At 38.5% G+C, this 13,026-nt stretch overlaps 1 protein-coding gene across 1 annotated transcript in view; it reads right to left on the reverse strand.

The window, feature by feature from the left end:
• Window positions 1-944: 944 nt before the first annotated feature.
• cacna2d4a (calcium channel, voltage-dependent, alpha 2/delta subunit 4a) overlaps window positions 945-13,026 on the reverse strand; it is a 94,968-nt gene continuing 82,886 nt past the window's right edge. The window contains exons 29-39 of the mRNA XM_031726636.2: window positions 9,877-9,891; window positions 9,346-9,390; window positions 9,053-9,115; window positions 7,792-7,862; window positions 6,896-6,971; window positions 6,757-6,809; window positions 5,682-5,737; window positions 4,905-5,025; window positions 4,136-4,251; window positions 3,687-3,769; window positions 945-2,451 (exon numbers count right to left, since the gene is read on the reverse strand). Of these exons, the coding sequence (XP_031582496.2) occupies window positions 2,356-2,451; window positions 3,687-3,769; window positions 4,136-4,251; window positions 4,905-5,025; window positions 5,682-5,737; window positions 6,757-6,809; window positions 6,896-6,971; window positions 7,792-7,862; window positions 9,053-9,115; window positions 9,346-9,390; window positions 9,877-9,891 (795 nt within the window). The 3' untranslated portion in view covers window positions 945-2,355. The remainder of the gene's footprint in view (window positions 2,452-3,686; window positions 3,770-4,135; window positions 4,252-4,904; window positions 5,026-5,681; window positions 5,738-6,756; window positions 6,810-6,895; window positions 6,972-7,791; window positions 7,863-9,052; window positions 9,116-9,345; window positions 9,391-9,876; window positions 9,892-13,026) is intronic.

Below are 13,026 nucleotides of genomic sequence, written 5' to 3' on the forward strand. Positions count from 1 at the left end.
TGTTAATGTTTTCCACTTTGTCCTAGACAAACACAGTCTTTGCCCCATGTTTAGTTTGTTGGGATCTGGTCACCAAAACTGCCAGGCTGTCGTATCGGAACCCCTGAGTGGTATAGATTTCAGAGTGAAACTCGGAACATTGCATTACCATATTTGTCTGGAGTTTACTTGCTTAGGTATTTAAATAATATCGAACGAGCTGTGAAGGAAGAGGCTGAATGCAGCAATTTTAGAACTTTTAATTGACAATTCACTAGAGAGAGAAAAAATAAAATAAAAATAATGCTAATATTGCATTGGTGGTCAGGAGGATGAATTAATCTTCCCTAAACCTGCCATGTGTCTACCGGTGGTATTTGAAACTGGTTCTTTTACACATCAAATTAAATATATTTTATTAGTATGAAGATGCAGTGATTAGCAGTGTCACTTGAAAGCAAGAAGCTTCCTCTTTTGTGCCTCCTGGTCCGCTGGGGCCTTTCTATATAATGTTTTTATGTTTTTCATTTGCTATTCTGGATGCTCTGGGATCCCGCCACAGTACTCAGACGTGTATGCTTAACTGGGGATTTTAAGTTGGGTGTGAGCGTAGATTTTCTTTGTTTTCTGTCTATCTGTGCTAGACCTGTGATGAATTGACAGGATTTTATGCGTTCAAACCAAAGAACTTCAAAGTATGAATGAGTACAAAGCTTTGACTATCACTAAAATTCCAGTCAGAGTCATTTCTTTTATATATATTTAAAAAAAAAAAAAAAGAAATCTCAGGTTGTCAGTAGACAGAACTGAAGGATTGAATCCACTTACCAGTAAAGTCCTAATTTTGATAACTGTTATCAATTTGCCTTTATGTGGCCAAAATAAATTACTCAAGTTTTTTTTAAAGAAGATAAACAACAAAACCCAAATTTATAATTTTATTTACACAGTACAAATTAGGGCCACAGACGTGGTAAAGTCAACCCATGGAGAGTATAAACAAAATCAGGACAGCTAAATAATTAACTCTCAGAAACTTAATAAGTTTAACTTATATGTGTGCTTTGAGAGACAATTAAAAATGGGTGTAGAAAAGGCTACACTGACACTCAGAGCCAAAAATGCATTTAAGTGCTCAGCAAAAAGTGCAAAATATAAAACATACAGGCAAATATATACAAAAATATCATATGCAGTTAGTTTTATAGTGCTAATTGACACTGAGATTACATTTTTATTATTGTGACATTTTATTTTTAGTGACTGAGCTATAATAGCGAGCATTGCTATAAAAGTTACATTTTAAATGAAGAAAAAAAGCCTTAAGAAGAGCGTTCATAAACCATATTAAAAAAAACTATAAATATTTTTTAATTGCAAAAACATTTGTATAATTTTTCAAAAATGTAAATCCTTGGTGCCAAATACATTGCAAATGCATGTATGCATTGTTTTAATGTGAAAAGTTAGATATTCCCTTTTTAGAGTGTGACGATCTTCAGCTCATTTATCATTTCAGCATTTACAGCCCATTAGCCAGACATACATAATTAGTTATGGTATGTACAGAGAGACAAAAGACAAAAAAAGGCAGACAGATATGTAAAAATAATAGTCACAGAAACATACATTTATAGGATGGAAATAAAAAGTGAAAACATAGTTCCCGTAGAGGCTGACAACTCCATTCTATTTTACTTTATTGCATATTCATTTTACACAGATAATTAGCCATCGAGTCCAATTGTGCCTACTTTACCTTATCCAGTGTCAACTTGTCCATTATTAACATGACTCATTAGCAACACAACAGTGTCTCCCTATATCGCCCTACTGCAGGCCACTTCTCACTGGCTATTCTGCATTTATAAAGTCTGCAGATAATGCATTAGATGTGTTTACTGGATGTATCCAACGCATATATAATATGCATGTGTGTGGATAAATATGCAGCTCATTGGAATATGGGAAGTGAATAATGCATGTTTTTCTCTTTTCACTTTTTCATGTTGTACCGTGTGAATCCTTAATTCTTATTCATTAACACCCATCACAGCTAGCCGTCACCCTTCAGTCCCTTTTCGTTCAGAGATACAATGTGGAGCATAAGAAAATAACAAATGAAAAAAAGTATCCATGGCAACAACAGTACAGCAAGTTCTCTTTTTTGCAGCTTTTAGTTCAAATGTAATTCTCTGGAGTTAACCAGCAAATGCTCATAACATCCAAGGTCCTTCAAGAGAGATTGCGTCTGTCGCCTTTGTGAGCAAAATGTGCAGAATCTGTTCAGTAGTTAAAAAAAAAAGCCACTCAAGGATTTCAGTTTTTGTCATCCTTTCCTTTATATGATGAAGCGTAAAAGAGCGAAGTTATCCGTCATCGGGAAACAAGTGCAGCAAAAACGAGACACATGAAGAAAACAGAGGTTGACGGAGATATAAAAGAGGCTCCTCCACAGTCATCGGCGTTCTCCTGCAGAGACAAAGCAGAAAATTACTTCACCTGGCGAGTCTTCAATTTGCTACCAATCATTCATGAAAATGTGATGTATTCAAACAGAAAATCATTTTAGGGCACAGAAGCAGTTGAGTAAGACAAGAGAAGAATGCTGGTTTTATGCATGCATGTTTAAACACATGTGCAACCCCATTTTCAAAAACACAAAGATGCTCTGAAAAGGTAAATTAAAACTAGTACAAAGACAAAACATTGAATGAAATAAAGTAATGTGCAAAAGTCTTGAGTCAGAATAATGGGAAGGCCTTTGCTTATGACCACTTAAAAAATGACAACAAAGTCTGCCTCCTTGGAAACAAAATATAAAGAAATGAGTGGTGGCTCAAAACCTTTGCACAAAACTATGTTTTATTTATTCAATTATTTTATTATTTTTTAACATAATATATGCTCATTTAGAATTTGATGCCAGTAACATGTCTCAAAATGGTCAAGCCAGACAACAAAAATACTAGAAAAGTTCTATAATATCTCACAGCTAATGAGGTCAATTAGTAACATGAATAGGTGTAAAAAGAGCATCCTAGAGACCTTTTCATCAGTAAAGATAGGGAGGGTTGAACAGTCTGGGTGATTCACTTAAGAGCAATGTTTCATAATGTAAACTTGCAAAGAACTTGTGGTTTTTTCATATACAGTAACATATCTTTAAATAGATTCTGAAAAACTAGACAAAGCAGAAAACCAACACTGAATGCTCTTCAAGCTCTGCATTGAAAACACAGATTATTTAGTCAAAATTGCTGCATGGAAGTGGGAACACTTCTGATAACCTTCATCAGAGAACACACTTTGTAGCTGCATTTACAAATAAAAAAAAAACAGTAGTTTGCCCACAGTGAGAATCTGTCACCAAATAAAAGCATTTGGTGCACTGTAAAAGAAAAAGATAACAAAAGAGGCCCCAAGCTGCAGAGCAGCTGAAACCCTACATCAACCAACAATGGGAATTAATTTCTCTTTCAAAAGTGCAGCAACTGATCTCCTCAGTTCCAAAACATTTACAGTGGTTGTCCCTACTTTTTTTTGTTTGTCTGTTTTTTTGCAGGCATCAACTTAAGAAGGAAAAAACGCTCAGCTTTGACGTTTGAGAAGTTTTTATAGTACTTATTATTGTAATATTTATGCTGTAACAGGGTTGTGTGAATATACATGTTTTTTGATGTGTCGTGCTGTGATGAAATGCTGACCTGCGCGTGATAAGAGTGGCAAGACTCGGGGCGTCTGCGAACCTTTTGAGACTTCATCCTGTCACACTTCACTGACGAGTTATGTACAGCAGGGTCAAGGAGCAGCAACAGAAACATAGTATGGTTTTCCTGCACGCTCATTCAAATATTACGACTAAAGACACGCAGTATAAACAGTTCAAAGATATGACATGGCAGGCCCACACCTGGAATCTAACTTAACAGTACGGTTGGTTGAGTCAGTTAAAGAAACACAACGATTTAGGCCAGCATGCTTAATTAATACACATGTTAGAATAAAGAGTCTGTACTGTAGGTACTGTAGGTCTACAAAGTGTGCCCAGATTGACTCAGTGTATAGGCAGGGTGATGCTGCAGTTAGGTTAAAACAAGTAAACTTTATGTGAACACGATTCACGTGAGCCACGAATATAAACATCACAGGATATATCTGACTTCCTCTGGCTCCAGGGTGATGGGTGGGTACTGTTTGGAGCAGTCACAGTCTGCTTGCACCACCAGCATCAACAGGTTGCTCTCCGGTATCTGCTGCACTACAAACATCCTGACATAAACAAAAAAGTGTGAAATAGACAAAAACACAGAAAGACAACCTTCTATGTAATATAATGACACGAGCCAGTCAGAGCAGGATGGATTAAATAACATAATTATGATAATTATTCACACATGATTATAATGTCATTATATTAACAGCATTACTCAAAAACTATCATGGAGAGTGTGGACCATGTGTGGCTGTGCTGTGTTATACCACCATTAGCCTCATGAGGGTGATCACACTCAGCCTATGGTGACAACCCAGTGATGCTTTCCTCTTTTCACTCTACCCCCCACCCCCCGACCCACCTCCTAGTGCTTTTCCATCTTTGTTTCTGTCACTCACCCCTCCCCAGTCTCTGTATTTTTTTCATTCACCTCTCCTAATACTTTCACTGCTTTCCAACGACTCACTCTCCCTTCTCCGCTTCTCCGTCTTTCCATAACCCCACACACCATGATCTAAATCAGTTCCTTTCTACTTATTTCCCTCTTTCTGACACTCTCGTATTAATACAAACTGCTCTCAGTATGCAAAGCAGAGCAAAGCTGTAGAAAATGGATTCTGGAGGAACAATTTAATATGACTGGTGTAGGGCTTAGAGAGGACTACACTGCTATTTCTGTGTGCATAAGTGTGCGTGAGCGTGCGCTTACTTCTGGCATCGTCCGCACTTAATAATGCTGTTGGTCTCTTTGACTGACGGCTCATAAACAAAGCTGGGGTACTCGGTGTCACACGGCTGCAGGATGTCCCCTTTTTTCTTATGAACTGAGGCTAATAGAGAGATAGACAGGGGTCATGTTTCGAGATGAGAATTATAACAGAGCTTGTGTGTTAAAGTGTATGCGTGACATTTTGTTGGTGACTGACAGGCTGAGAGTCTGTGACAGGAAATCGAAGGTCTAACGTCTCAATTCTTCACACATCAGCCTTTTATTGCTGCTTCTTCCGTAAGCCAAATAAACCCTAGCTTGCTGTGTATGATAGCACTAAAACCAGAGAGAGCCATAATGGCTTGTCAAAATGTCTTATCTTGTTCTGAGCCATGTTTTTGTTTGACTTCTTTAGAATTGCATTAACTTCAGTACAAATTTATGCGTGACTCTTGTTTTGAGGAACTTACCAGATGCGTCTGCTCCCACTGAAACCCACTTATGTAACAGACACAGTAAATACTTTTCTTGGTCTGAAGTATAATATAAAAAAATACAGCACACCTAAAAGAACTTTTGGCTGTATCAAAGGATGATTGACAGGTTTAGTGATGATGAATGATGTTTTTTAAGAACTGGTTTATAAACCAAGCGTTACAGTCATCCAGAGCTGCTCTGAGGGTTGTGTTAATTTACAAAACAGAGATGACACACGCGAGATACAAAGAAAGAGGGCTCAGCCTTAATTAGCCACATTTATTCTGAATGTGAGCTCACCGTCAGCAAAATGCTCCGTGTGCCAGTAGCCACAGATATTGAACTCCAGGAGAAATCTTACAAAAGAGAGAGAAAAGAGGAGAGTGGACACGGAAAGGAAGTCAGTTAGGTGGCTATCATTATAGACTAAAGCAGACTGGAAGCATATTGCATGCAGCCTTCCAAAACTGGGCCAGGACCCAAAGTTGTGTCATGGGAATAATAAAATGGGTCCTCAAGTTATTCAGCAGAAACTGGTAACTTTGGTGGTTGTTTTTTCCCCTCCTAACTGGATAAACAGCCTGCTCTTTTGGTGAGGCTGTTAGATGTATCAAGTGACTTTATCCCTACAAAGTAAACATAGAAAAATACTGAGGCTGATTTTCTTAACAGTAAATTGCTAAAATGTTACTTCAATTAGATTTAATAACTACAGTTGTGTATTGCTTTTTTTATAATGTTGTGTGTAAAAACATTAGACAAAAACAATCTGATTTTTCCCACCTGTTGATGGAGGATAATCGGTTAACACTATCTCTGATTTCTGGACAGCAATCCAAGCAGCTGAGAACTTATGTTAATCATTTTTAATTTGGAATTTAATTGTTTCTCTATTATATATATTTATTTATTGTGCATCCATCTGTGTTTTAAATACTGTCCGGTTTTAAGCTGCAAACTACTGCAAAGAATTTAGTTATTTGATAATAAATAATCTTTGAATAGCTCTTCAGGTAAGTTTTTTTTTTTTAAATTTATGGTATATTTTAAATTATTTTAAATTTTAAATTTGGCAAAACTGGTGATGTTAATAAGTAACATAATTGCATAAAATTGTGTACCTTTGTAGAGCATATACTACATAGTATAAGATATACTGTCAGTGCGCCCCAGGGTGGCTGTGTCTACTATGTAGCTTGCCATCACCAGTGTGTGAATGTGTGTGTGAATGGGTGGATGTCTGGATATGTAAAGCGCTTTGGGGTCCTTAGGGACTAGAAAGCGCTATATAAATACAGGCCATTTACCATTTTACCATATCGACAATGTAGCAAAAACTGCATAGCCAATCCAGGTTGCCCCTAGCAACACTTACAGTAGGAAGTTGGAGAGGAACCACTTGAGGGCTGAAGCCAAACCGTAGAATGGCTGAAGAGATAGATGGACAAATTATATTTAACGGAGAACTGATTTTGGGAATATTTCTGTATAGGGAGAGACTTCACTGTACATACACTGAGGAGTGGACGTGCGCTGCTGACAGAGTGCGAGTTCATCTTACACATGGCCTGGTAGTCGAACAAGGATACCCTAAGGAAACATGAGCACACACACAAGCACACAGTGTTGCTCTTCTGGCAGTATCGACCCACATTGATTCCCTGACCCCCCTCCAGACTACCACACATGTTTGGCTGAGCTTAACCTTTACAGAATCCCTGAAAGCTATTGTAACTTACAATGATCCCAATGCTAGAATTACTTTTCAGACAACCAATTTTTTTGTTTGTTTTTTGTACGCATTCGTGAAACACAAAAACACATAAATACAGAAAATCACAGTGTGTAAATATGCTCACATTGCTACTAAAAATCATCCATGCTCAAAACTAGTTATGTAATATCCTGTGTCAAATGAAGCATGACGAAATCTTTTAGCCGTTTAAAAATAGCACATCACTCAGGAGATTTCAAACATAAAAGATGGGCAAAAACTAAGCGTGAAGAAAAAAAAATCCCAAGCCCTCAAACTCAAAGAGGAGCAAAAACGAAAGGCACAGACAGCTTAATCACAAACACCGAGTCAGACGGGCGCATGCAGAGAGCATAGGAGAGAGACTGTACCATTACACTGCATGCATACTAATGCACTGTTTAGGTATCTAAGAACCAAAAACCAAAAGGAAAACATTTGCAAACTGCCACCCTGATTAAGATAATTACACAATTACAATTAAAACCTGATAGCAAAACAGCATGGGGCTGACACAATTGCAATTACGAGCCAGATATTTGTTCGGAGACACGGGACCCATGAAATGGCACTTCACACAGACTGAGAAAACCGCAGGTTCTCTCAGGATGGCCGTTCAACCAGTCAATCAGGCGAGGAATGACAACCAGGCATTACCTTTTGAACATGCCCATCCTGATCAACGTGCTCATCACTGAGCCATCAATCTCGCCAAAGAACCTTCCCGCCTATCAAGAAAGAGAGAAGAAAGAAGTCTAAAAAAATCAGTGTGGCAGAACATAAAAAACTCAAGTCCCAATAATCTGATAGCGGAAACATAAGTTCACTTCTGTGATGTCCCGTCCACTTTCAGCTCTGTGCGAACTGCATGGTCGAGCATTTAGTCACAATAAACCCCCAGTTACGAAAACCTTAGGCTGCTGTGTACAATGCAAAATGCAAAGACTTGCAATCTCTAATTGACTGAAAAAGACCAGCTGCTAAACTATTATCCTTTTTGAAAGCTATGCAGTGAACCTGATTTGATCATAGCATTTTTTTAACATAAAAAGTTTTCAATGGACATCAGATCTGGATGGCAGACAGGCCATTATACCCATAGTAAGTGCTTAAGTCTCTATATATCATTTAGTGTTAATGGTGCTTTCACAGATGTGCAAATTACCCATGTCTTGTGTAATAATACTCCTGATATCAACATAGAGGCTAGCTTTTAAATTGTGGGCTGATAACAACTGAGATCGTCCCTCTTTTACTTAGTCCAAAAGATATATCGATCATGATTTCCAAGAGTTGTTAGACTACAGAGGCCTGGGAATTTGAGGACCCTGCGCAGCATCTTAGCTGTTCCTAGGACTGCGCTTTTGGACAGAGATCCTGGATGTTGCTCCTGAGATCTGCTGGAGCCACTAGCCTAGCTTGGGAGTCCCTGCACCTAGTGCACTTGTGGATGCAGTGGTGGACTACATTCACTTCTTCTATAGAATAATTGGTTTTAAATGCTCGTTAGATGAAAAAAAGGCATCAAAGATCACAATGTTGTGTTTTTATGTGTTTTGAAATTGTACATAATTGTCTGCTGAGAAATGTACCTTGCACCTCTGAATTGGTGTACTACATTACAGTACAGCATTACCTCTGACTCAGTTCACTGATTACAGTTATTATTGATAGTCACTGTGGGAAAAGGTTGATATTTGAAAATGTAAACTGCTCTTTGGTTAAAAAAATGAAATATTTTTCTCTCTTGGGCTGGTTAATAGTGGTTAAGACAGTTAAAAAACACATTAACCGTTTTCACCTTTTTTTTTTCTTTTAAGGTAATGAATATTGAAGAGTGGAAGGCCTCTCAAACAATCAAGTCAAAGACTAAGGAGCACTCCAGCCATATTCTGTAAGTGCATGTGTGAGAACTCACATCATTGCGCTGTTCAGAAATGAGGACAAAGCCATTATTGTCAATCACATAGCACTCGATATCCTGGTAAGAGACAGAGGAACCAATTACTTATGTAAGGAAACATCTGTGTCAAACGTCACGAACACAGATAACACAGACACTAAATAATTTATACCACGTATGCATGAAGTGTGCACCTTTGTAGTTTTGTATAGTAGCAAAAAATAATACATCTTATATATTTATAATAATGATAATAAGAATGATAATACACTTTATGGCAGTGTCATTCAAAAGCAAGATATACTCACTAAGCTGTCACAGCGAAGAGGACAAATCCCCTCCACATTTGAGCACTGGCAGTAAAGAAATCAAGACAAGAAAATGTGTGATTATTTCACCATAATCAAATCTTAGAGGTATTTTTTTTCTTTAATCAAATCAACATCTGAGCTTAGATTAGGGCATGTTTGTGTGAGTGACACATGCTCTGTCTGTGTTTGGCTGTGGGGGTGTTAGGCTTGAGAGTGCGACAGTGTCGACAAGTGCATGTGTATGTGAAAAAAAACGTGTCTGTGTTGGTGTGAAATTGTTAATTTCTGTGAGATATGGGCTGTCTACCTGTGATGGGATCTGAGTGGCTTGTTAGCAAGTTTGTGCATGTGTAATGTTAGCATGTCTCTGACTGTGTGGATGTGAATGTGTAATCTGTTTTAACTGAGGTGTGAAGCTGATTTCACAGAGCTTAGCAGGTGCTGAGGACGTTAAATTTGGTTCAGTAGGAAAAAAAAAAGTGTGCGATGCTTTGAAAAATGAGGAAAGGAGAAATTATTCATACTTACATCTGTGTCATTTGGCTGGGAAGACACAACGATGGCAACAAAGAGAGTGGAAAGAAATGACAAGCATTACATTACATAGCAAGTGAGCAAGCAAGTGGGCTGATTGACTATTTCTGCTGCTGTGAGCTTGCTAACAGCAGCGGAAATAGTCTAGAGATGGAAAAAAAACTACAGATTTTCTTTCTTGAACACACATTTCAAATGCCTTTTTAATGAGTTTTCGAGCAGGCTCGTAAAACTTGAGCAATTTTGGAAAATAGTGTACAATTAGATGCGTTCTCATAAAAAAAAAACATCAGCTTGTGCTAGAAGACAAAATCAAAAGGGATCTGTATCACTGCAATCAGACAATTTGTCATATTACAAAAGTTTTTAACCATAAGCAAAGTGTGAAACTTTCCTTCTGTTCTTTCGTCTGTGGACTGATGATGAACACCAACAGTTTTCCTGATGATCTTATGTTGTCTGCAGTATATGTGGCTCGGCGTCTATGGACAATGTGTCTTTGGATTCATGGTCAGGCTAAACAGAGCATGTCGAAGTGTGAATGAGACCATCTATCATCCTTTTCGATCCCATTACAGCAAAGTGTCAGTCTTTTTCTCTGCTTCCCATCGTCGCCTCTTGAAATAAACTACAATTTGGTGGACTGACAGAAGTGACAATGCTTCCCCCCCCACACACTACGGGTAAATGGCACAGCTTGATGAGGAGCAGCACTTAGGAGAAAAGGAACTGTCTCTTTCTGCCAACTGAAGCAGGTCATGAAAATATACAGCCTTGCTAGGAATCACGCTAATCAGTGTAGATATGAAGCAAAACTGATCAAACCACCATACAAATGTGGTGACAGTAGAAGAAAAAAACAGCGAAATCAATAGGAGTTATCTTCTTTGCAGCTTTAATTTGCTTGGCAAATTAAGTGGAAAACCGCCCATTAGTTTGACATGATTTGTGAGCATGACAGCTATGCGCTTTCAATAAGGCATCCAAGGTGGAAAAGCTTAATCTATAGGGAAGCGTTAAATATGTTTATTACATTACATTCATCTGTGAGTGAAATTTCTAACATGCTCTTGAGACTCTTATTTTATCAGCATCTACAGCTCTGCTAAAACAAAACAAAACAAACAGTTCATGTATCCTATCTTATCTTATCTTCATCAGTCGCTTTATTAGGTACACCTCTTCAACTTGTTAACACAGTTGTCAGTCAATCAATGTCAGGAACTCAATTCATTTAGGCATTTATATATGGTGAAAGAGAGCTGCTGAAGTTTAAAATGAGCATCAGAATAGTGAAGAAAAGTAATTTAAATGACTTTGCATGTGGCATGGTGGATGGTGCCAAACAGGCTGGTCTGAGTATTTCAGAAAATGCTGATGTACTCGGATTTCCCCACACAACCAACTCTAGGGCTGTCATGGTCCTGGGTCATTTCACCCAGTGTTTCCAGTTTTCCTGTGTTTTTTGTCATTTTCTATTATGATCAATGTATAAGTTCTCTTTACTAGTCTTAAGTTTATTTCCATAGTGCCTGGTTATCCTGTTTCTTATGGTTCCTTGATTATTTAGTAATTTCCCCATGTGTTGTTGCCCTCTGTGTGTCTGTGTTTGCGTTTGTATGAGTTCTTGTGCCTTGTTTGCCCTCCTCGTTTTATTCCATCATGTTTCCCCAGCCAGTCATGTCTCTCTCTCCCTCGTGTTCCCTCGCTCCCTCTCGTCTGCCTCTCCTCCACTCCTGCATCACGTTCCTCTGTTTCCTGTCTTATTGTGCAGGTCTCGTATTTCCATGTTCATTCTGTTCAGTCTTGCCTTCCCTGTCTTGCTATGGTTATTCGTGTCAGCTGTGTTCCCCGTGTGTTCTCATTCCTCGTTATCCTTTTGTGTATTTATGTCAGTGTCTCCCTCAGTTCCGTGTCGCGTGCTCCCTCATAGCTGTGTGTACCTCTCCGTGTTTCCCCAAGTGTATTTTTATTAGAATTTTCCCAGTTTAGTTTTGTATTGGTTTGCATCCAGCAATAAAGTTGTGTTCTTTTGAGTTTACGTTTTCGTCTCTGTGAGTTTGCGTTTAGGTCCTATTCCTGCCTGCACACAGCTGGTTTATGACAAGGGCTTAAAGAGAGTGATACAAAAAGTGAAACTGTTCAGGGAGTGGCATCTCTCTGGATGAAAATGACTTGCTGATGTTAGAGGTCAGAGGAGAATGGTCACAATGCTTTAAGTTGATAGGAAGGCAATAGTATCGCCAATAAAAAAAAGGTATGTAGAAGAGTATTTTTGAATGCACAACACATTCAACCCTAAACCAAATAGGCTACAGCAGCAGAAAACCACACTGGGTCCACTCCTTTTACCTAAAAACAGGAACATTGCCTCATCTCAATTTCTGCTGCGACATTCAGATGGTAGGGTCGGAATTTGATGAAAACAACATGAAACAATGGGTCCATCCTGACTTGTATCAGTGGTTCAGCTGGGTGGTGTTGGAATGGTCGTACACTAGGGGTATATACACCCCTTTGTACCATCATCTTTGGCCTTGTCTTTATGACTACAACGTCAAATCATTTCAAACTGTTTTCTTGAACATGGCAATGAGTTCACTGTATTCAAATGGCCTCCACAGTGACTGAACCTCAGTCCAGTAGAGCAGCTTTGGGATGTAGTGGGGTAAAAGACTCTTATCATAGATGTGCATGTGACAAATCTGCAGCAATTATGTGATGTTATAATATCAATGCAGACCAAAATCTCTTAGGAATGTTTCCAGCACTTTGTTGAATGTGTGCCTTGATAAATCAACACATCCATTTCTAAATGGAAAAGGGCACCCAACCTGAGAGTTCCCTGAGAGCATCTACGTTCATCGCTAGTGCATCCTGTTTCCTGTCCTACGTCAAATAATAATTTAAAAAAAGTGGATTTATGTTCTGTAGCTGGCTCCAAATCAGAGGTAATTATTAGAACTGCCCACAGTCGCCACAGTAGAAGCAGCATCATTAGTCTCTGGTCGAGTCTGGGTATCTTATCTAATAATGCTCAAAAATGTGTGTGTGTGTTTTTTTTAACTAAGATTACAAAAAGTGGTGTAGTTCTGGAATGAGACAGCAAGCCGAGACAAGATAATTTCTTTCTTCTGCAGGCTG

This window comes from Oreochromis aureus, linkage group 17 (genome assembly GCF_013358895.1).
Source record: "Oreochromis aureus strain Israel breed Guangdong linkage group 17, ZZ_aureus, whole genome shotgun sequence".
Taxonomy (NCBI): Eukaryota; Metazoa; Chordata; class Actinopteri; order Cichliformes; family Cichlidae; genus Oreochromis; species Oreochromis aureus.